This window comes from Anser anser (genome assembly GCF_964211835.1).
Source record: "Anser anser genome assembly, chromosome: 10".
Classification (NCBI taxonomy): domain Eukaryota; kingdom Metazoa; phylum Chordata; class Aves; order Anseriformes; family Anatidae; genus Anser; species Anser anser.
In genome coordinates, this window is record NC_139730.1 from 2,183,856 (window position 1) to 2,208,148 (window position 24,293).

At 56.7% G+C, this 24,293-nt stretch overlaps 2 protein-coding genes across 2 annotated transcripts in view; both read right to left on the reverse strand.

The window, feature by feature from the left end:
* The window catches only part of SMAD6 (SMAD family member 6), a 34,720-nt gene extending 30,099 nt beyond the window's left edge, over positions 1 to 4,621 (reverse strand). Inside the window, exons 1-2 of the mRNA XM_083851247.1 lie at positions 3,471 to 4,621; positions 830 to 886 (exon numbers count right to left, since the gene is read on the reverse strand). Of these exons, the coding sequence (XP_083707373.1) occupies positions 830 to 886; positions 3,471 to 4,245 (832 nt within the window). The 5' untranslated portion in view covers positions 4,246 to 4,621. The remainder of the gene's footprint in view (positions 1 to 829; positions 887 to 3,470) is intronic.
* A 2,106-nt stretch (positions 4,622 to 6,727) lies between these two features.
* The window catches only part of LOC310905233 (uncharacterized protein), a 169,210-nt gene continuing 151,644 nt past the window's right edge, over positions 6,728 to 24,293 (reverse strand). The window contains exons 5-6 of the transcript XR_014588874.1: positions 7,760 to 7,938; positions 6,728 to 7,136 (exon numbers count right to left, since the gene is read on the reverse strand). The gene's annotated coding sequence lies outside the window, so the exon portion shown is untranslated. The remainder of the gene's footprint in view (positions 7,137 to 7,759; positions 7,939 to 24,293) is intronic.

The following is a 24,293-nucleotide window of genomic DNA, read 5'->3' on the forward strand; positions in this document are numbered from 1 at the left end:
ACAAGTTAAGAGTCTTTGTTATTCTCTCTTGCTTACACCCCTCTAATTAAGTGCTCAACTGTTTGCTCACAGATTAACTATTATTTTTCCAATCAAACAAGCCAATGAAGCAGATTTCAGGCCCTGGCTGTTGTTTTAACCAAGTCACGTGTCGCTCCCTACCATCCCTCCCTGCAGCACCAGCAGTTTCTGAAGGGAATTACCCTGCAGTGGGGAGAGCAGGGAGGGACGAGTTTGGTTTTTTTTTCCCCCTCTGTTTTTTCCCACACCTAACAAAGGAAAAAAAAAACAAGAAGGAAAACAAAACCAGCCCATGACCAGCAAATCTGCTTCGCAGGATGCTCTGGACGCGAAGGCTAGGGTGGGCTTTTCCCTTCCCAAAGCTTTTCTAATTCATCAGGAGCAGCAAAATGCCCTTCCAAAATTACAGAGCAGTGACTCCTGGAGAGGCTCCGTCTCGGGTTAATAAGCACAGGAAGGGCAGGAGCCGGCCGGGGCGCAGCCGGGAGCTCCCACGCCCCCCGCGCTCCGGCACCCGCGCGCAGACAAAACACGGCGCCCGGGAACCCTTCATTACGCCCCCACGGAGAACAGGGCTTCGTGTCATTTGGGAAAAAATCTGCATGCGCCTGCACGGCAATTTGGGATGATAAACCGGCGTTCATTTACTGCTTGAAACCCGTCAGCCGATGCTTGGCTCAGAAGTAATGAGCAGGCAGAAAATCCCTGATGCCGCCTGCTGCCCGACGCGCCGCCGAGAGGTGCCGGTAACCAGCACCGGGGCTGCACCACGAGTGCTGGTGGAGATCAAAAGAGGGAAAGCACGTACCCAGTGGCTTTTGCTCATCATTAGGAGACAGCCGAGAGTAAGGAGGTGGTGGAGACTCTGGAAAAAAGGAAAGTTTGCGTTAGTGTTGTGTTCAGTCTATAAATGAAACCTCTTCCGAGTTAGGAGCACTTAGAAGGCCGCAAACACACGATGGATAAAGCCCGCTCGCAATGGGAACCCACTAGGAGCTCTACACAAAGCCATGTCCACATCTCCATAGAACAGGGGTTCAGCCCTGACCTCCTGAGGCAGACATTATGGGTGGAAATATCACCATCCTGCCTCCCAGCCCCGGCACCCCAACCGAAGCACGCGCCGTGCTCCGGGCTGCGGCGCTCCCAGGTGCCGGAGACCACGGCGGCTCCAAGCCACGTGCGGGGGCCCAGCGAGAGCTCCCCAAACACCGCATTACGAAGACTGAAAAACAGGCGCTGGGTGATGACGAGAGGCTCCTTTTTTGGCACGGACAGCCCGATGCTGTGGGCTGGCTGGCTTCGGCCAAAAAGCCACCGAAGTCACTTTGGTGTGTCCAGCAGCGCCTGGCTGCTCGGGGGGCTCCCGTGGTCCTCAGTTTGGCCCAGGCCCCGCAAAGGTGCCCGGTGCTCAGCAGCAGCACATCCACGTGCCCGCAGCGAGTCCCCAGAAGCTCCTGGATGAATCGGGTCACCGATCCGGCTCCTGCTGCGCTTGGAAGCGGAAAGACCACGCGACGGGCTGGGGAAGGTCGTCCATCACTTCCCGGGGCAGAGGTGGGGTTTTCTTCTCCATCGTGGCTTGCTTCTAGAACTCGGCCTCGCTGCAACCGAGCCGCGTGCAGGCAGCTGGGCTGCGGGATGGCCCCGGCGCTGGGCTGACGTTGGGGAGGCGCTGCACTGGAAATTCGGAGGCAGGACGCTGACCCCAGGCCTCTCCAACAAGCATGTGCTCCTCAGCTCCCACACTGAGCAGAAGACCAGTCCCTCAGTGTAACGACCGCAGCTCACGTTGAGTTATTGCATTAAAAACGCTGTTAGCATCCTCCCTGCGGAGCTCTGGCGTGGCCTCTGGCCGCTTATTGCCCCTCAAAAAGAAAAGGTTCCTCATCCTCATCCTGAAACAGGCACCGAGAGGCCTAACCAAGCAGGCTGCCAGCAGCAAGATGCTCTCCTCGCGGGCTCTTAGCAGCCTCCAAAAAAAAAAGAAAACAAACAGGAAACGGAGCCAACGTCCAGCCCTGGAGCAGCAGGTCCCCTGCCAGAGCCGGACCCGGTGCCACGGCGTGGTTCTTCGAAGCACGGCTGAGTTCTTGTGCTGCTCCATCACATCACCCCATGGGGAACTGGGGACGAAGGTGCACCCGTGGCCAGCGCAGGGGCACCATTCGTGGTGGCACCAGGGCCGTGCTGGGGCTCCCGCTGTCCTTCCCCAGTAGAGGCAGAGCTGGAACTGGGGGGGCCCCCGGCCCAGGGACCCCCTTGCAGAGCAGGAACGCGCCAGAAGCGCCCGGGGCTCGGAGCCGCAGAGCGCTGGGAAAAAGCCATCGCTGCGGGAAAGCGGCTTGGAAACTTTGGCCGCTTCTAAAATAAACGCACATCTCCTCCAATCGAAGCTAAAAGCTACTTCCAGCCTCTAGCGATCTTCGGGGGAAGCAGCGCGCCGGCGCTGCGTGCCGAGCACAGAAGTTTCTTTCAACCAAGTGATGCAAAGCGAGGCAGGATTCCGGATTGCAAAATAAATAAAATCAAAGCTCTTGCCAAGAAGGGGACCGTGAGCAGGATTCCGATATCCTCCGGGGTTTCTCCATCCGCATCAAAAAAAAAAAATAAAATAAAATAAAAAAAAGGGGGGGAGGGCAAAGCCAAGCCAAGCCCAGGGCTCGGTGGGGTTGCGGCTGCCCCCCGGTTCCCCCCCGGTCCCGCAGCCCCCGGCGGGGCTGCGCGGGGCCCTGCGGCTGCGAGGCGCGGCGGTAATTGCCCGGCTCCGCGGCCGCCCCGAGAAGCGGCGAGCCAGGCTGGCGCCAGCAGGATGCAAACTGCACATTATCGCCCCTTCGGCACCTAAATAGCAGGGGGACCTCCGCGGGGGGGGGGAGGAAAAAAAATAGGGGAAAGGGGGTTGATGCGCGGGTTTCACAAGCGCCGGTCCCTGTCCCATGCTGGCCGGGCACGGGGTAATTGGTGGTGGTGGGGGGGGGATCCCCAAACTTTGGGACCCCGTCCCTAAACCTCAGGATCCTCCTCCCCAAACTTCAGGACCCCCTCTCCAAAGCTCGGGACCCCTCTCCAAAGCTCAGGACCCCCTCTCCAAAGCTCAGGACCCCACTCCAAAGCTAAAGGACCCCCTCCCAAAGCTCAGGACCCCCTCCCCAAAACTAAAGGACCCCTCTCCAAAGCTCTGGACCCCCTCTCCAAAGCTCAGGACCCCTCTCCAAAGCTCAGGACCCCCTCTCCAAAGCTAAAGGACCCCTCCCCAAAGCTAAAGGACCCCTCCCCAAAGCTAAAGGACCCCTCCCCAAAGCTCAGGACCCCCTCCCCAAAGCTCAGGACCCCCTCCCCAAAACTAAAGGACCCCTCTCCAAAGCTCAGGACCCCCTATCCAAAACCCTAAGGACCCCTCCCCAAACCCCATCACCCCCTCCCCATCACCCCCCCCCGCCGCTCACCTGGCCCACAGAGGCGGCTGAAGTGGTAGGGGTTGCAGCAGACGGTGGGGCCGTCGGCGACGCCGAAGCTCTGGCACTCGCAGAGGGGCTTCAGCTCGGCGGGGTGCTGCAGGTCGGGCCAGCGGAAGAGTTTCCCCAGCAGGAGGTGGGGGGGCGCCGCCTGGCCCCCCAGGCGCACCTCGGTGCGGGCCACCAGCACGCAGCCGCTCGGCATGCCCCCGCGGGACTCCACCGCCTCCAGCAGGCTGTCCAGCGAGCGCTCCTTCAGCCGCTTCAGCAGCGAGTAGGTGACGGCCTTCAGCTCCTGCTCCAGCACCAGCAGCCGCGACCGCGCCTCGCGGCCCCGCCGCTCCGGGGACCCGCCGGGGGCTCCGCCGTCGGGGCCGGGGGGGGCGGCCCGGGGGGCTCCCGGCTGCCGCTCGCCGAAGAGGCAGCAGGTCACGGAGCTCTCCCGGCCGCGCCTCGGGCTCGGTCCCTCGGTGCCGTCCCGGCGCTGCGGGGCGCGGAGCCGAGCCCCCCGGCGCTCCGCCATCGGGGGGACCCCGCGGCGCCCCCCGGCCGCCGGCCCGGCTCGCGGCTCCTCGGCCCCGCCGCCGCTCCCTAGGGCCGGGCGGCCCCGCTCCGGGCTCCCGTCGCCGCCGCCGCCGGCTCCGCCGGCTCCGGGCTCGCGGCCGCCGCTCGTGGCGCTGCCATCGCCGCCGCCGCCGCCGCCGTCGGGCACGACGCGGCTCCTCCAGAGGCGCCGCACCAGCCCCGAGCGTTTGGACCTGAACATACGCCGAGGCGCGGGCGGCCGGGGGCCGGCGGCGCCGCTCGCCGCCCCCTGTGCCGCGGGGGGGGCTCGTGGCCGGCCGCCGCCGCCTCTATCTCATCTCAGCCCCGCCGCCGCCGCGGGCTCCCTCCCGGCCGGGCCCCGCTCCCCGGCGCGGCGGCTCCTCCGTGCGGCGCCCCGCCACAGCCCTGCGCAGCGACTCGCCCCCGGCCCGCGGCGGGGCTGCACCATGGGGCGGGCGGCGGGGCGGGGGCGCCGGGCGGGCATAGACGGCGCCGCGGGGCGCTCCCGGAGCCGGGCTCACGGCCGCCGCGCCGGGCCCTCCGCCATCGGCCGCCGCGCCGGGGCCGCGAAGGGAGCGGCGGGGGGGGGGCGGCGAGGCCGGGGGCACGGGACGGGGCCGAGGGGAGCCCGAGCATAAACTGGAGGGGGGGGGGGGGGGGGAAGGCCCGGCGAGGGGGAGGGGGTGGGGGCCGCCCGGCGGGGCGAGCGGCGCCCCCGGGGGTGTTAGGTGCCGGGAGCCGAAAGGGAAAATACGCGGGGTAAGGGGAAAAAAAAAAGGGGGGGGGGGAATAGGGGGGAAAAAAGGGGAAAGGGGGAAAAAAAGGGGAAAAAAAAGGGGGAGGGAAAGGGGAAAAAAGGGAAAATTTAGGGGAAAAAAGGGGAAAAATTAGGGAAAATTTGGGGGAAAGAAAGGGGGAAAGTTAGGGAAAAAGGGGGGAAAATTAGGGGATATTTAGGGAAAAAAGGGGAAAAATAGGGAAAAATCAGGGAAAATTCGGGGGGGAAAGGAAAACGGGAAAAAAGGTAGGGGAAAAGGAGAAAAAATGGAAAACGTGAAAAAATAGGGAAAAAAATAGGAAAAAAAAAGGAAAAAAAATTAAAAAGCGAAAAAAAAAAGGCTTGGAACTAGAGACGCCGGCTTCAGGACATGGATGGCAGCTGTGAGGATCCGGGGGGCGGGCGGGCGGGGCGCTGGGTGCTGCTGGTGCTGGGTCCGGTTCGGCTCGGCCCGGCTCGGCTCGGCTCGGCTCGGCTCGGCTCGGCCCGCCGGGTGCCGGCTGCCGGGGCCGCCGCTGCCGCCGCCGCGCTCCGCCCGCCCTCGCTGAGCTTTTGTGTGGCTCGGGCGCGCACGCGGGGCCCCTGGCGAGCGGCGGCGCGATTGGCTGCCGCCCATCATGTGCCAGTCTAGACACTCCGGCGGCCCCGCGCCGCGCCGCCCGTTGCGCAAACAGCGGCTCGGGTTGCCGCGCTCTTAAAGGGACACGCGCCCCCTTTTTTTTACCACCACCACCACCACCCCCCTCCCCGGTAACGCGAGCCCCGCCGCGCGCCCACTCCTCCGCCGAGCCCGTGCCGCCGCTGCTCGCCCCCTTCCCCTCCCAGCCCCCCGCGGGCACGGAACGGGGGAGGGGGGGGATCCCCGCGGCGGCTGCCGGGGGAAAGTAGGTCAGGGCGGCGCTCCGGCAGCGAAAGGGTTAACGCCGCTTTTCTTCCCCCCCCTCCCGCCGGAGCCGCGCCGCCGGGCCACGCCCCCGCGCTGTAGCGACTCGTCCGCCGTGGCAAAAGTTCAGGCCCGGCGCGCGCCCATTGGCCCGCCGCCGCGTGACGCGCGGCTCCGCCGCCTCCCATTGGCCAGGCCGCCGCGCCGGCTCCGCCCTCCTCCCCCCCCCCCCCGCGCGCCGCGGCGTGGCCGTGAATGAAAGGCGCGCCGCGGGGCCCGCGCTGGGTCCTTGTGCCCGCCGGCGGCAGAGCGGGGCGCGGGGCGATGGGGGGGCGGCAGCCGGCGGGGGGCGGCGTGCCCCGGGCAGGGTCCGGGGGGGGCACCGGGAGGGGTGTGGGGGGGGCTGCCCCGCACGAATTTGGCGTTTCAGCAAAAAAAAAATAAATTAATAATTAATTAAAGTAATATAAAGTAAAAAAAATGAAATAAAATAATTAATAAAAGAAAATAATTAAAGAAAATAAGTTAAAATAATAAAAGGAAATAATAAAAGAAAATAATAAAAGAAAATAAAATACTAAGAGAAAAACATAATAAAAGAAAATAAATGAAAATAATAAAATAAATAAAAATAAAAATCCCCCCCACACCTTTACCCCCAAGCACCTTTATGCCTCCATAAACCCGTGGATATCCCGTGATTTATCGGGGATATCGGGCAGTCGGGATGCACTGGAGGCAGCGGCTCCTGGCCCCACTGGTGCCCCGGGAAGGTGCCCCCAAAGGGGAGCGGGCAGTGGGGCACCTTCACCTGGCGGCCCGGCCTCACAGCACCTGGAAAACTTCCCCAGGAAGCAAAAAAAAAAAGAAAAGAAAAGAAAGAAACGAATAAAATTTGTCAACCAAGATATTGTAAATCCCGGTTTGGGCAGGTTTCTGATCGGCATTTTCGGGCAGCTCCTGCTGCAGCTGGAGGCTGGCGCCTGCGGTGCTCCCGAGCCCCGGCTGCACCCGCACACCTGAGAGCGAGCTTTGGGTCAGTGGAGTCCCATTTTTTTATGGCAAACCTTAAAAACCCCCCTCAGAAACGTCCTGACGGACTTTGCGTGGAGGTAACGTCGCGTGGCGGCCCCGCTGGAAGCCCGCGGGTGCCCCAGCAGCAGCCCCACGGCACCGCCGCCCGCAGCCCCGCGCAGGAAGCAGGCAGCATCCAGCCGGGGCGGCCACGTGCTGGTGGGACGAAGACGCACGGGAAGGCACGGGGAGGCTGCGGAAAGGGCTCGGCTTCAGGTGTGGAGGCAGAAATCGGGATTTCCTGGCTCTCGGATCCCTGCCCGTCCCTGGGCTGCTCCGGAGAGGCTCCAGCACCTAAAATCCACACGGACCGACCGGTCCTGCACGGCCCTAAGGTTTGTCCCCCGACAGCAGCTGACGCTTTTCCCTCCGATACCTTATTTACAAACAGCCGTCTGAATTAAAATGGCACAGATGTGCAATTACCAGCATTTAAATCTATATAAATCTTAAATACAGCACCATTTGGGTCGAGGACAGGCTCTTATTCCAGCCAGCAACGTGTCGCTGCGTGGCCAATGCCACCCAGCCACGGTGCAGGATGGCACGACGAACAACGGGGCCTTCACGGTGGGCACAGGTACGTGATGGAGAAGCCCCAATTTCGCCAGGAGTGCCACCACCTCGGGCTGGGCAACAAGGGGACGTTGTTCCACGCCCCAACACGGGGCAAGAAAAACAGAGCCCTCAATTGTACTCCCCATAACGCACACATCATTTATAGTAATGTCGGTTATTAAAGGATTTTTGGTAATTAACAGCGATGTGCTCCTGCACTGCCTTTTTTCCCCCCCCCTTTTTTTTTTTTGGCCTGCCATAATAACAAACATTCCTGCGAGATGCTCTGGAACACGTCCTATAGGTCTTGGCACAAAAGCTGCAGAGAAGGTTTTGAAAGCCTGCCAGCGTTATCTGACATGCATCTCCCAGGTGCTATATAAAGCCAAATCCTCGTGGGCCCGGAGGACCGTGGGTGGCCGCGAGGGCCCCGGCACTCACCTCCTCCGAGAGCCAAAACGCGGCCGGGATGGGGCGACAGCAGGGAGAGGGCACGGGGAGGAGCAGTCGAAGGCGACAGCAGAGCCCAGGGCTGCAGGCGAGGACGGGAAGCTTCTGGGTTTTCAGTACGCAAAAGCAATCTCCGATTTTCTAGCTTCTTGGTCTCCGGTTCTTTTTTTCTGGTCGAAGAGAAAGGCGCAGGGATTAAAACACAAAATGAAAAATTGTCATATATTGAAAAAAAAAAAAAGAAAAACCACTTAGCTTGGTTCTTGGGTCATTCTAACGCCTTAAAATTGGGGTCGAGGTGGGGACCCCACGTGCTGGGTGCTGAGGGTCGGGTGGCCCGAGCAGGGGGCAGCAGAGGCTGGGGACACCCCGCGGCCCCGTCTCACCCCGTGCCCGCAGGCACCGAGCGCCTGAACCCGGCCGGAGCAACCACGGCTCAAGTGCTGCGCCTGAGCAGGGGGCTCTGCCAAGAGCTGAAAGGCCTCGTAAAATCAGGCTGGTTTTGCTGGAAGCTGATTTTGAAAGGAACCAGAGGGGAAAAAAAAAAAAAAAAAAAAAAAAAAGCTCTGACAGCACCAGAACGTCCCGTTTCGTTTGTTTTAATGACATCGCCGCGACTTTCCGGCTCAGGCTGACTTTTCGTGTTACTCTTGCAGACGTTATATTCTGCGCCGCAACGTACCGTGGTAGGACCTTGGACGGTCTTCAGGATGGAAAAAGCTAAAACCAGAGCGAGGCCTTTGGATAAACCCAACCCAAAAACCGTTTGAAGGCTTCTCCTTCGCGGCGAATTTCACAACCGCTGGGCTCGGCTCTCCCAGGCCTCGGCTTCTGGAGCTCCTCCGGGCTCAGGATGTGATCCCAGCCCAGAAGATGGACATCGAGGGAACGCGGGGGCTGTTGCCCACCAGCACGCACGGGGCTCGGAGCCTGTGTTTGCTATTTTCACCCTTTCCACCCCATTTTGGCCACAGCATCCCGTGCAGCTCGCCACCCGCGGTGGTGGGGAGCCGGCGGGGACGGCGCGCACCGATCCGTGCCCGCGTCCCCATGCAGGGGCTGGGCAGAGTAAAGGGGTAAATAAAGGTGGGAGAGCACTGCCCCAGCCTCCTCCTGGCATGAGGAATTGTGGAAATCCCTGCACGTGGGTACAGCTGAGAGCGAATTTGCTCGGGCGCCTTTCATCCAGGTGTCCCCGTCCCGTGCCGTGGTGGCACCCGGAGGGTGACCCGGGGACGCAGCAGCGAGGCTGCTCGGGGCAGGCTGAGGTGGAAGCTGCAAAATCTCGTGAGGAACCAGAAAGGGAAGAAAAAAAAAAGAACAAAATTTGACCGAATCAGCCCAACGCTGCCTTCCGCCCGACCTGCAATTAATGAGAACGGGTTAATGGCAGCTCCGCGAGGCGAGCGCTGCGGCTGCCGCCTCTCCGGGCTCCGCAAGGCCCTTCCCACGAGTATCTCCTGTGGGTGGGACGAGCTGACTCACAGTTTCCAGGGCTGTAGTAACATTTCAACACCCCAGCGCTCCAGCCTTGGGGACTGATGGCAAAGAGCACATTCCCAGCAGAGCGGTTGGGAAGCTTTTGACAACATGTTTTCTTGTGTCAGAAAATGTCAGTGTGGCAAAACCAAATTTTTCTTTTTTTTTTTTTCTTTTTTTTTTTTGTAGCAACCTATCAGTTTCCACGAAGGGCTGTTTGGGGAGGTTGCCTGTGCCTGAGCCTGGATTTCTAGTCAAAACCACAGGGTAAAATCTTCTCCCAACAGGCCCTCACCTGCAGGTGATGGCACCCAGCCACACCGCTCCCAGCCCCTGGAGAGGTCCCTGGCTGCCAGCAGGGACACGGGGACACAGGGACATAGGGACACAGGGACACTGGGATACAAACTCTCCCAGCCCAGGAGAAGCCCAGTCTTTAAATCCCTTCTGTGCAGAGCTGGCCCCGTTTGTGTAAGCAATTAAGCAGTTATCCAGGGAGAAAGAGTCTGACTTCCAGCCCAGAGATGTGAGCGCCCATCTGGGATGTGGGGTCTTGGGTTTGGGTCCCTGGTTTGAGTCGAAGCTCGAGCATTTAACCCACCTGTCAGGCAAGGGCCATGAGTACAGGGTTATCCCGTGCTGCTGCTTTCACTTTTTTAGGAAAACGAACTCAAAATGAGCCCGATGCAACCCAAAGCAAGCACCGGTGTCTCAGGTTTTGTAGGACAGAAAGACCGTGTTCATCCGGACCCAATGCCAGCCTTCACAGGTGTTTTATTCCCCATCAAAAAAAGCTGTATTTCCATCTCTCCTACTTGCTCTCGCTTCACTATGCTTACTTCCCCGTGGCTTCTCTCCCTCCCTTTTTTTCTTCTGCCGATCCCCCCGGTGCTGAGATCGCCTCTCTCCGAGCAGGCTCGAGCAGACGGCTCCACAAAACCCAGCGCGGCCTCGGCAAGCAGAGCTCCCCGGCACCGCACAGGACGACCTGCTCCAGAGGAAGGCAGAAGACGGATGGCTGAGGGCGTGCGGCCGCCGGAGTGCGGTGCCGAGTGCGGCAGGTCCGAGCGGGCAGGCTCCAGGCAGCCAGGGAAGGAGGAGAAGCCGCCTGATCTACCTGATCCCCAGCCAAACTCTTTCCAAGGTTCAGCAGATTTCACATCAATAACTTTTATTCATCCTCCAGAAGCCGGCGTGCTTCCTGAGCGCGGGTGGCACCGGCACCGCGCGATGCCGTCCCCCAGGGGAGCCCATCCTGGGAACGGGGTGAGTCCCAGCCCAGCAGCCAGCTCCGGCCACCTCTTCCCAGCCAGCTCCCAACCCTCCGGAGCTGCTCAGCACCACCGCCTGATGCTCCCCCTCTTGCTCACGCGCAAGCACCGTTCATTTACCTTCACCGTATTTATTCTCATAACCCTCTAGGGAGGCAAGGGACTACTGGTAACATCCTCCGGTATTCATGCGGAGGGCTTGCACTGCAAACAGCCCTCGGATGGCCGCCGAGGGCTGTGCCGGGACGCAGGAGCTACCCCGCTTCTCCGCTGCTCGCTCAGCACCTGCGTGCGCCCAGCGGCCGGGGAGCTGGTGGGGCGCAGGAGATGACGGGCGTCGTTTCTCCCGGGGCTCTGGAACCAGACCGCAGGTCACGGGGAGGATCTACCCGCCACCGAAGCTCTCAGTGTGTTTCCTGATGCCACTGACAGTGATTTTCAGCGCCCTTTTGAACTCAGGAGGTACATGGATGGAGAGGGGGAAGACCTTGGCTCCTGAGCCTTTAGACCAGGTGAGCATCCCACCTCGCGGCCAGCCACCAGCAGCCACCCTCCTGGGGATGCCGCAGCCCGGCAGCAGCGTGAGCACAGCTTGAAACCAGCCGTCCGTCTGCACGAGAGTGGTTTGGGGATTTCTGAGCTCGCAGGAACTCCCTCAGCCTCACTTCTCACTCCTCCGGTGGCAGGCAGGCCAGCAGGGCTAGCCGTTGAACTTCTCCTGTCCTGTCCTGGCTGTAGGAGCCCAGCAGTATCACACAAAACAGACGCTCTGCTCAGTAGGAAGGGAATTGCAGCCTCCCTCACCCACCAGAGGCTACGTCTGAAAACCACACCACCCATAACAAACACAGGAGTTTGTCCTCTTTATCAGCATTTATTCAGCAGCCTGTGGAGACAGTCTGCCTTGCTGGACTCTTTTCCAGGCAGATAACACCCGGTTCTGAAGCTGCCCTTTACTTTTTTTTTTGGGGCTTGGCTTTGGTGAGTTGCCATTTTCGAGGAGGACAAAGAGCCCAGCACCTTTGCAGAATATCTCTACCCCTATCCATATCTACCCGCACAATTTGCAAACACAAAACTGGAAGCTCCCCGGGAGGGCAGCATTAAAACAAGATTATTCCCTTTGGAGCTGGTCCAAAAAAAAAATAAAAAAAAAATAAATAAAAGAGGCAGCAGAGGTGGAAGTCCAAAAGGGATGGTAATGGCCCAGCCTTGGCTGTGAGGGGTTTGGTGCGCCCAGCGGTGCTCTCCTAGCAGCGGGAGCTCAAATCGCGGGGCGGCAGGGCGAGGAGGAAGCATAGGTTGACGAAGACATCAAAGCAGAGCTGAGAAAGGTCAGATATAAATGGCAACCTGTCCGTTTGTGCAATAGTTTGCTCTTCTATTTACGATGGCATTTTCTGGGAAGGGCTGGTCAGAGCCAACTAGGGCAGGCTTGTAAAAAGATAATTTTTCTCCCTTAGAAAACACAACGACAGACAGGCCGGGCTGCTGGCTTTTCTCCCTTCCCGAGATCTGCTGCCCTGGGCAATTTGTCCTGTTGCAGCAGCTCTTTGCAGAAGTGCCTGGCGTCTGGGCAGCTCCAGAGCAGACGCCAGTCACTCGAGCAGAGAGCTGCTTACCACGGCGCGGGGAAATATTTTCTGCAGCGGTGCAGGAGCGACTTAAAGAGCAGCACTGTTATTTCGTAGTCATCTCCAATAATAACTCGGAGACAGCAGCCGCAAGACGCATTAGCAAAAGCTGCTGCCACTGACCAAGACTTCAGAGGAGGAGGAACAGAAGTGGGAAGAGAATAGGAACAGAAATAGGGACTGAGTCACGGGCCGGAGAGGCAGCGAGGGCAGAAGGAGGCAGGCTTCCCGAGGGGTCCTGGGATGGGTCTGTGCGACCAGTGTGCTCTGCTCAGGCGCTTCCCCAGATTTCTTGCAACCTCGAAATGGGGATGCGAAAATCATTAAGGCAGAAGAGAAGAGTGTCTTCCCTGTTTTGAATCTGGACCGGAGGCAGCCAGAGGCAGTCGTTACTGAAACACCACGCCGACATCTCTTTTTGTGTTGAAGCTGTGTTTTGAGTGTCTCTGCTGGCGGCTGGCTGCAGGATCTCCAGGGCTTGCTCACGCGGAAGAATGCGAAAATGGAAAGCGGGATTAGGGAGGGAAGGAGCTCGCCCTGAAGTCATTGGCACCGCCGGCTGTAACAGAGCCAACCATCCTAAAACCCACACCAGGACCCAGGAGCAGCAGCTCCTTCACTCCTATGCTGGTGCCCTAACTACAGCTAATGACAAGAACCATTTGGGAGGAGAGAGAATGAATTGCGTCGCATAAAGAGAGAAGTTCCCAGAGCCAGCTTAGAGCTGTCCCCTAGCAGCTCCTGCACCACCTCGCCTGCCCGCACCGAGAGCAGGGTGCTGAGCAGCCCCAGCACCCTCGTCCCAAAGATGCGCGCTGAGGAATGACACCGACCATCCCAACACGAGTTATTAATATTGTCGTTAGCCAAACAACAAACGTTTCTCTCAAAGCCGTAAAGCAAGGGTGGCATTTTTATTAGCTGAGGTTTCCTCCTTTTTTTTTTTCCCTTTTTTTTTTTCTTTTTTTTTTTTTTTATGGCCTTATCCACAAATGCTGAGAGCCAGAGGGAATTATTTGTTACTTACATTAAAGCAAGAAGCCTTCAGACCACAGCGCTGCAACCACTCCCCGTATCATTATTTTCTTCTTCTGGATTTATACAGAGCTCATTATTAAACCTTAGCTAACGCAGACATCCTAACAATGCACTGAGTGCTAATAACTGCTAAGCAGCATTATTAATTATTGTAATTACAGTGTTTAAAATACATTTTGATTATATTAAAGAGAATACTTTCCTACTTTTCCGACCAAAAAAATCCACAAATGTAGCTTATTAACACTAATTCTATTCTTATTGGTGAGACTATTGTTAGATTTCAAAGGCAGCCAGTCTGGGCCCGAAACCCAGCCCGGGCTGCGATGGCTGCCCTGGGGGCCAGAAGGATCTTGGTGAAATCCATCAGTGGGGACCCCAGTTTGGGGTGCAGTTGGGGTCAGAGGACCCCGACTTTAGGAGAGGCATCAGCACATACGGACCCCATAGTGGGCTGACGTGTGGCTGGTTGCAGAGCTCCTTGTAGGTACAGGATAGAGGTATGTAGGTACAATATGTGTAGGTACAATATGTGTAGGTACAATAAGAGTAGGTACAATATGAGTAGGTACAATATGAGTAGGTACAATATGAGTAGGTACAATATGTGTAGGTACAATTGCAGAGCTCCTTGTAGGTACAATATAGGGTCGCAGCCCCGCAGCCGCACTCACGCTGTTAACCCTTGCTGCCAACGCTCGCTGGAATTATTCACGCCCAAGCCAGACAGGCAAATAGGCAGGCAGACACCCAGCTGCGCTTTTAATTAGAGCGGTGCGGAGATAAAAAGCTTTGGAAAACAATTTTCAACAATTAAAAATAATATTCCAGGCGCTTGGCTGCCCCAGCCGCGTGTGTCCTGGGCGGCTGGGAGAGGCCAGCCAGCCCCCCCCCCCCACCCCGCGTGCCAAGTTGTGACTACAAGACGAGGGCTTGCTGCCCTTCCCCTCTGACCACCAAATGAGGGCTTGCTGTCCTTCCCCTCCGCCTGGCCGAGGGCTTGCTGCCCTTCCCCTCTGCTTCCCAGATGTTTCTTTGCTACAAAGAGTTAAGATTTCACTGGTCGGGCTGTTTGTGTTTCTATTCACATGTCAGTGCCTGTCATTTATTTAGTCAATGGGACATGTCCAAGGGATGGAGACAGGCCGGGTTAGTCATTCTGACCGTGGGTCGCCAGCCACTGCAAACCGCCTGAGGTCATTTCCAACAGCACCACTAACAATGAGAGGGAAGCTGGGCCCAGGAGACCTGCAGGAAACGGCGCGGAGATTAAAGACGGAGATAGTCCTCGGCAAAAGTACACTGCAAGAATGTTCCCTATGTTCTGTCAACAGAGTTTCTTCCTCGCCGAAGACCGTCTATTTTAAGGCCGAGCTCGCACCAAAAATGGAAATCCTTGCTCGATGGCTATCAGCGGATCTTCGGTTCCCGGGGCTGCGGCAGAGCTGCGGCCGAGGAAACGAAGCCTCCAGCTCGCCCCGCGCCGCCGGCTCCGCTTTCGGCTCCGTCTGCGCTTCCCTGGCGCTCTCCTGCTTCCAGGAAGGGAACGGAGGAGAAACCTTGAAACGCCCCGGTGCGGGCTTGTGGCAGCATCAGGCTCTGAAATGAAGCCCCCGACGGCACATCTGGGGAACGGGCAATTCCTCAATGCAGGGCAGGAGCAAAAGGGCGGTTTTGGGTGCAGAGACGCACATTTAGCTTCTCGAGCGAAATGCCGCTGCCTGCTCGTACTTAACACATCAAGTACCTCTGGGTGTTTTGGAAAACATTAATAGCAACCACATGACTGGTGTAAAACACTGATTTTCCATCCAGACACACTATTGTTTTCAGATAAATACATTCCATCGGGCTTTTTTGTATCTGAACTTTCTACATGTGGCTTCTGGGGCTCGGGCAGATGGGGCTCGGGGCTTGACAACAATAGAGGTGGCCCAGGAGAGGCCACGCTGGTTGGGAACTGGTGAGACGGGCTAAATCCTGCCCTCTGGTGCTGGTGCGATGGCTGGTGACATGGGGCAGGGACTGGGGGTACCCAGGGGACGGGCAAAGGAGCTGCACGGTAGGTTATAGCTGCTCCAGCGAGATAGGGAAAGGCAGAAAATGCATTTCTCAGGACGCAAACATCCATCACCGACACACACGAGAGTCTCCAAATTCCTCAGTGTTATATTTATGAAGCCATTCGGAGACATGATACAGGCCAGTTCCTGTAGATTTTTCCATGTGCTGTTAAAGATTCAAATTACAGAGCAATTTTCCGCCTTTGAAGACGTCGGGCTTCGCGGTGCAGAGCCCGGGGCTGCTGCAGGCAGGGTCTGTCTCGCTGCAGCCCGGAGATAACGCAGAGCCACCGCCAGCGCTCGGCCGCGCCGGAGTCAGGAGCGGGCCAGGAATGACAGCACTGGGGGGAATTTACTCCGCTGGCAGATAAGGAAAGCATCCTGCTCGAAGCACGGGGTAAACAACTCGTAATGCGCAGGCGAGTTATCTGCAGAGTCCCGCGCGGCCCCGGCGGCACATCTGCCCCGCGCGGCTCAGGGACGGAGCCAGCCCCTGCACCGGGGTGGTTTGGGGACCCCCACGGGGCCGGGTGCTTGCTGGGGCCACGGCTCCTCCAGTTTGCTCCGCTCGGTGCAAAAGGAGGTAGAGATGGGTGGGTTTGTCACCTGGAGGAGAAGCGGGGCTCCTGGGCCACCGGTGGCCACTGGTGGCATCGGTTGTGCACGTAGGGCTTGGGCCACCCAGCTTAGAAATCACAAAAGAGTTGGGCAAAATCAGAAAGACGTTAAAAATAGATGAAAAATCTCTTTTTTCAGCACACAACTCCTGACACCAATCATTCTTCCTAGTAATCGCACAGAATACCCTACTAAACTAAATTCAGGTGTGTTTTCATTGATAAGGGCACGGAAACACAAGTTGGAAGCAGAAGACGAGGCACGTCAGCTCAGCGGGACGACATCTGTGCCCCTCCACTCGCGGCGGGGCTGGAGGACGCGGCTCAGAGCGCCCCTTCGAATCAAGCACTGGGGCTGAAACTCGCAGACGCAGACCCCGGCACGCATGGGATGCCGAGGATGGCAACACGAAGACATCTGTGAAAGCCTGCCCAAGGGAAATGGTGGTGGGCTCAGCACCGTCTGGATGCCATCGAGCCGCAGCGTGTCTGCTGTCCCCGGGCGCGCGCAGGGGCAGGCGCACGAGGCGCAGCCCTTTGCCTTGTCGCGGGGGCACGGCGGAGCCAGGAGAGGAGCCGGAGGAGCAGAGCAAGCAGCTCTCGAGTTCAGAGACTGATTTACGGCCGAGGCCCCAGGCAGATCACTGGCTGGGTTTGTGGTTTCATTTCCTCGTCTCCAGAATCTGTTTCGCTGCCGATGTGTGAGAGGGAATTAACATTCAAACTTTGCTTTCAATAAATGCTTGAGGATTCATTTTGTGTTTTATGAAGCTTTTGGAAGGGTCCTTCTGCCCTCGCATGAGGGTCGCTCAGTGCCAGCCCTTTCTTCGGAGCTCCTCTCCCTGCGGTGCTGATACCCCTGCTGCGTGGGTGGCTTCTCCTTTCACTGAGTAAAAATTGAGCTGCCTCAGTTAAATGTAAAGGTGTCTGAAGGAAGTTTCTGCCAGATCCCTGCAGCCCTGGACACCAGCAGGACACACGGAGCACGACAGTTCCTCCATAAACCAAACCAAAGCAGGTCCGGGCCAAGCGGACAGGCTGTGGGTCAGCAGGCTCTGAGTGACCCCAAAAACTCCGCAGCTCTTCATCTGCGAGTGCAGCTTCAGTACAAACCCTGTTTTCTACCGTCCCTGCAGGATCTGGAAGTGAAAGCGTGGGCTTCGAGCTCCTCTGTGCTGAGGCCAGTGGAAATTTGGTGCGGGTTTCACCCGAGGACTGCGCACACTTCGGGCTCGGCCTGTTTATTGTTAACCTCATAAAAAACATCAGGGTTTTTGCAACTTGAAAGTCTTTCTAACTTCATAAAATATGTGAATGCTTAAGAAAGAATCTGGGCCCAACTGCAGAAATGATGACTAACAAGGAGGAATCTCGTGGTGTTCAAAGGGAGCAAAATGAGCTGACGAGCCGTGGCATAATGAGTTAATTTGCCTTGCAGCCTACCTGGTGCCCAGCGCCAGCTCTCGCTCCCGCAGACGTCGCTGGTGATGGGTCATAGGCTCCTCCACCCAGATGAGTGATTTTAAGCTAAAGATCCAAAATTAGCTGTCTCAGACATGCACCAGCCCGAGGTTGGTCACTTCCTTGTAATATGGATGCTGAATTTCTATTAGAAGAAAATTTGAGTGTTTCAAAATGAAACGTGTTGGTACTTTGAGGTGAAATAATCTCCATTTCTAAATGACATTTTTTTTTCTATTTTTAAAACGCTGCGAAGTTTTGAGAGCAAATCCAACCATGCATTCAATCAAAACAACATTTTTGTTCAAACCCTCAGTTCCCAGAAAAGTTGTAAACCACTTTTTTTTTTTTTTTTTTTTTAATTCAGAACTAGAACAAACCTTTTCCCAAAGACTTTGGAGCTGCCAATAATCCATTCTTATCCCAGATTTGATGTTTTCATAAAACTTCCTTACTGGAACTGCTGGATCTTGAAGATGCCTTTAGGTGGATACCTTGCTAAAGTCCGTGCCATTTTGTAATACCGTAATTCCCCAAACTCGTCTCAGACTTCAGCACCCCTGTCCGAGGGATGTTTGCAGCTTTTTCTTTTCTTTCCTCCATAGGCAAAATTAAGCAAAAAGCTAAAACTGATGAAAGGCACATTGCTGTCTGTCATAAGGGGCATATGTTGAAATATGGCAGTGAAAAAAGCCAGCTCTGCTCAAACCACTGCAGAATCCCAGCGGAACGAGGCACGTGAAGAATATTTTATATTTAGTCAGAGGGGAGAGGCAGGAGCCGGATGATGGTGGTTTTTTTGTGATGAAGAACATTTCTAGGGAAATCTCCCTGCCATGGGAAAAGCTGCACGCTTTGTTTTTACAGTGAACAACCCTCTCTGGTGTTTCACAGCTCCAGGTTACTTCGGAGAGCTGCAGCAATCCCACTTTCTCTGTTTATCATATCTTTATCAGCTGGGATGGGAAGAAGACATGTAAGTCATAATCACCACTCACGAAAACACAACACCGGTGGCAAAAAGAAACAACATCCCACTTCCTGGGCTCTCCTGGCTGAGAGGCGCCGTTAATTCCCACGCTCCCTGGAAGGAACAGCCGCCTGCCTGCCTGGTGCTCGGCTGGTGTCCTCACCTGGCTCGTCTCTATCTCCTCTGCTGTCCTGCTGCCCTCCTCCTCTGTCCTGCTGCCCTCCTCCTCTGCTGTCCTGCTGAAGTGTCTCCCGGTGTCTGCAAGTGCCCGGCCACCAGCTGTGAGTACGGCAAGGAAATGGAGCTGTGCTGATTAAGGATGGAAACCAAGGGCAGAGGGCAAAGAAGGAGTGAACAGGTTCCTGAACAGAGGAGCCACACAAAAACTCGGGTTTAAGTGGTGCTTAAAAGCCACAGGGCACTTTTGTGGAGGGAACGAGCTTCCCTGCCTGGAAAGGTACCCACCTGCCCTGCCTGGCACCCACCTCGCGAACAAGGTGCTGCCCGTGGAGTTCCCCCTCCAATTCTCTTGCTGAATGCAGAAGCCAGTGCCTTGGCCCCGCTTTGTGAAGAAGGAGCCGTGTTTCACTCCTGAACCCTCTCCTCTCTGTCTCTCCCACCGCAGAGCATCCCCGAGGAGGGCCGCGTCGCTCTCCTCCAGCAGCGGTGGCTCCGTCTCAGGTCTCCTCTGCTTCGCGTGGGGAGGTGAAGCAATGCCACCTCTGAGCGCCCCTCCGGACGGTTGCACGTTGTTTTCCTTTCCTGTTTTGTTTTGCACAGACTAAGTGCCCTCTGCGGAGTCACTACGGCTCCAGAAGCAGCCCATTAATAAACCCAACTGCTCTGGATGCTCCAAGCCAAATGCTGGCCTTAGCGGGGAAGAAAGATGCAGCATCCAACCTACAGACAGCACCACAGCTCCCGAGGAAGCAGAAAAGGACGAAGACTGCCTGCCAGATCCTGCTCCAAGTTACACCTGAAGCCACTGAGTTCTCTGCAGCTGTGCTAGAGAGGCTGAAACCAGAGTCTAGAAACAATTCTGGAATGGGACGCACGCAAAAATGACGCACAGCTGTAAGACCAACAGAAAAGGCTGAACACCGAGTACAGGTGCCATTCTGGAACGGATTTCTAAAAGATCAGAGGGGTTTAGTCCTTTTCCTCCTTACAGTTTATAAAATTAACAGATATCTTGGTGAAACAAGAAACAGAACAAGCCAAATGTTCAACTCCAAGCACTCACAAACCATAAAGTAGCACCTGCCCTTCTCCCCTCTTCTCAAAATAGAACCGAGACTGAAAATCAGCGATTTTTAAAACAACGTATTTCTTCCACTCAAAATCCCCCAGTAGCTAAACGTTTCATTTTCTTCTAGCATCCCCTTCAACGCGAAGGCACAGCAGTGTCATTTCCACATAGCAGCTGCCTTTCGATGGCGTTAGGAAACCCCGCGGCTGACCCTGTGGTGGGTCACCTCTACTTGCTGCTCTTTTCTTAAGTGGTTGCTTGGCCGGTGCCTTCACTATCATCATTTCTACTTGCCCTTGGCCTTCAAAGCGTGTTGTTTGTGTATTTCAGCTGATAGACTGGGAAAGTGCTCGCCGTCCCTCCCCACGGAGCCGGGCTTTGCCTCTTCCCCCAGCTTCATGTGACTGATTTGTAGGAACTTGCTTTGGCACCATCAGATTAGTTGCTGTTAACATCACTGATCCCGCTGAAGGTTCTTCCCAGTGAGCAATGAAACATACCTAATCCAGGCAGATTAAAGAGGAACACGTTTCATCATCCCTCCCTCGGCTCCAACCACGGCGTTAGGAGGCTGGCACCGTGGCGAGAGGCTTTGCCTTTGTGAGCTGCTCGTAGCTCCATCAGATTGAAGCAAGAGCCGGCGTCCGTGATAGAGACAGACATATTTCAGATACATGGGGATGGTGAGGGGTGAAAACAATTTCCACGGTGGCTTTTCTTGAAGCTGCTGCAGAGGCTTTGTACCCCGTGGCAGCACCCAGCACAAAGTGGCTTTCGGGGCACGCTTCCCACGTCCTGCCCCACTGCCAGCTCTGGCCTCACTTTGGGAGATCGCTTTTCACATGGCCTTCTCCAGCATCCATCTGCCGTGTTTTAACCTGGTCTTCTAAGCACACCTCTTGCCTCCAAAGCAGGAGCTGAGAAAAGCCGAGCTCAGCAGCCGTCTCTCTAGCAGCAGGGTGGCAGGCGCAGGGCAGCACGTGTGGCAGGCTCCGTGACAGCCACCGAGCACCGAGGGAAAGGCCAAAGTGCAAGCTCAAAAGAGACGACACCACAGGATCAGTGGGCAGGATCGAAATACCATGTCAGAAAAAGCTTGAACCGGAGGCTGTGCTTTTTTTGTTACCAGGAATCTGATTGTGAGGCACAAATCTGGAGGAACCCAGAGCTTCACTTCTCCTGCTCGTGGAGCAAATTATTTTTATTGCCACAACGAATGGCACAGGCTCTGCCCCCTGAGCTGTGGGGGAGTACCAGGGGCTCTCCCTCTGGAAAAGGCAGTGACCACGGACTGCATGAAACACGACCAACTCCCTCGAGCCTCTGTCTCTCCCCAGCGCCTCATATCCCTTATTCCATCTAACCCGAGGGCTGCGTGCTCTTGGAGCAGGGGCTCTCTCCTGTGCCTGCCCGTGGCACCACCAGCTTCTGATCTCCAGGCAGACCCTGCCAGGACCAGAATGTAACCCACAAAAGGCTCCCAGCGAGGTCCCTGCTGTTCTGAGACGTGGCTGGCCCCATGGAAGCCGGAGCAGAGTCAGCACAGACTGACTGCAGCCTCCAGCACAGGGCAGAGCCCTGCTCTGCGATGGGACAGCATGAACCAGTTTAGATTCAAACCAAGCTTCTCACTTGCCACCAAAACAAGCATACTACGGACTTGCTAACCTCCCCAAACCACAGTGTTGTTTTAATGACCTCCCATTTAGGCATTAAGGAGTGAAATGCCTAATCCTGTTGAGCGTGTAAGCAGGTGACTCACTGCCGTAGCGCTGGGAACTACCTCCCTCCTGGCAGCTGCTCCGTGCGTAGCCTTCAAAATGGCAGGGCTTGAATCTGCTAAGTGAAAATGATAAATAAATGCTAACTGCAGGTAATATCACCTGTGTGTGTGTGCAATAATATTATTCGAGTTGCCAAGCAACTAACGGGAGGTGCGGTGAAAGCAAGAGATAAAACCTCCTGAGCACAGGTATGCGCTGCGTCCGCTCCACGGGGACTCCGCTGGTGCTGGCTCTATCAGAGCTTGCCCAGTGGTTTCCACCACGATTTGCTCTGGGGGAACAAAAAGGAAAAGGTGCCGAATGACTTACAGCAACCTAGGGCTTACGAGTCCCTGAGAGTCCTGTCCCTGGCAGCTCTGAGCTTTCAGCCAGGCTGGAAATGAGCGGTGTGGTGGGACAAAAGTAACGCCGGCTCTCCTCGTCTCCCACAGGGATGGGGTCCTCTGCTGCAAGCCGTGGTGGTCTTGAAGGCAGCTCCTCAAACCCTTCCTGTGATATAAGCAGCAAGCAAACAAGCAGAAACAACCCGTGGCTGTGCACCTAGGTGTGTGTTTAACTGCAGCTGTTGTTCATGTAAGCACTTGTTTGTGCACATCTGTGCACGTTGCAAGGTGCTACTTGGGCAATTAATGGGGTGAGCTAGCCCCTAATGGGTTTTCATAAGCAGAGCCCAAACCACGCAGCCCTCTCTTGCAATTCCCTAAACAACAAGCTGCCGCCTTCCAGTTGAAAAAGGATAATTGCATTATCAGGAAGGACTTGAGAGCTCTCAAGATCTCCCAGGAGATGTTCTGGAGCTAGCAGGATCAGGTCCTAGGCATGCGTGATTCACTGAAATAAACAGTGGTCTGCGTGTTTAAACTTGGCTTTCGGATCTGCTCCCAGGAGCGAATGGCCCACGCTCCACTGCAGCAGCATCGGACGGGATGCCCACGACATACAGGTGGCTGTGACGCCCCTCGAGACTGCTTCCTGCGGCAAGCACGTGTCACCCTGCTTCTTTCGGGTGTGAAGCTGGACATTTCTACATTCTAGAGCTGCTTCTGAAACCTGGCCCACCCCATGCAGAAGTAAGGCTCCTTGTGATGAGCAGGGCACGGAACCTGCAGCAGAGCTCGTGCAGGCCTGCAGCCAGAGGCTGCCACCCAGCAGGCATGCCAGAAGTGGATTTTTTCTTTTCCTTCCTCTCTGGACACCCTTTTGGCTGCTCTCCTCTGGCTGGAGGAGGTGATGTGCCAGTCCCAGACAGCCGTGAGCTGGGAGACAGCAGGATGTAAGAGCTAGTGCTGCCCATCAGTCCCCCCAGATGCTGCTCGTTTCTAGTTTGCATTAAGCAATGCGTTGCACCCGAGTTGTGCGTTTGAAGAAACCACTCTGACTTACCTCTGGCCTCACATGGCTCGTTAAATTGGCAAGCTGAAAGAAATCGGACACAAACTCAATGTGACACCTCCGTCATCTCCCTGCAAAACTACTGGCATACAGTTCCTCCACGGAAAGCACAATGAAAACGAGTACAGGAAAGTTTTTTTTTAAAAAAGAGCAGAAGAAAAGCACCCAGCAAGAGAAGAGCAAAACAAGCCCCAAATAAACGCAATGCAATGAGCCCGGGCATGTTATATACCCACTGCAACGTTTGCTGCAAATGCCACCCTAGTTTTACTTTTATTTTTCTGCTTGCAGATCTGTGGGGTTGCACGGCAAGGCAGACGTGCTGCTGGTGACACCCAGCTGTGCCACCTGCCCGGCCACCTCCTCGTGGCTGCGGCACGGAGCAGGAGCCGCTCGCAGCCCTGCCGGCCACCAGCAGCAAGCGGCTGCCAGCCGGGGCCTGGCTCCTGGGTTTGGGGGCTGAAGGTTAAGGATTCTCAGTAGGAGGCTCTTTTGTGCCGACAGTTATGAGTCTCGGAGGCTCTGCAGACGTCTCTATCAGCCCTGGCCATCGCTCAAATACTTGCAAACAATGACTAACGTGAGCCCACACGGAGCTCTGATGGAGCGCACCACCGCCGGCTGCCCTGCCGGCTGGGCCACGCCGCCTTGGCCATGGGGGGCTTCCCGGTGGGCAGGAGACTATTTGTGCCAAAGGGCGGCACACACGTGCTCGCTTTAAACCCAAGGAACCCGTATTCCAGCCCCAGGAATGGCCAGGTAGCAGTGTGGAAGCCCACTCTGCCGGGAAATCATTGGTCGGGGCACCCACAAGACAACCAGAGAAATCTGGGGTCAGCGTCCACAGCGTCACACCTCTGGTGGCAGCTCCGGCAGAGCGCCTGAGTCACCAGGAAAAGATTAGAGGAAAGTTCCCCTCTGTTTTAATGAATGAATAAGCTCGAAGGTTTTTCTAGGGTGTGGAAAAAGATAAGGCTTAAGAAGGAAATGCGACGCCTGAGGAGCAGTCAGGTCTACCCAGCACTTCCAGCACTCCTAGAAAGAGCTGGCATTTGGTGGTACGACGTGTAGGTGCCTTCACATCCCCTGCTGGCCTGCTTGAGTGGAACTAGCACACCTGAGATCCTAACTGCCACACATTTCACTTGGGTGGGTCTGCAGACTCCACCTTCATGCCCCATCCAGGCCCTAGTGGCCGCACGGATCGGCCTTTAGAAGGATTATTCACCGGAGCTGCCTGCGTGCCGACGGGACGCAGTAAAGCCAGTGGTGGAAGAAACTTTTTGCTGTGCCTGCCCAGATCCCCAGAGGCACGTAGAGGCAGCTCTGGCACCAGGAGCATCTCCCTCCCGGGGCTCGATGCCCCAGCGAAGGGCAGAGGCAGGCTGCGAGCCTTCCTCCAGCTCCCAGGCAGCAGCAGGAACCAGAAGTGGCCGCACAGGCTGGAGCTGCTGATTTCCCTGGTTCACAGCTCCAGGGAGGGGGGTTTTCATACGAGGCATGCCGTGGCAGGGTGGGCTCGGAGCCTGGCGTGCCAGCACCATCCGAGGGGCATTTCTGCTGCTGG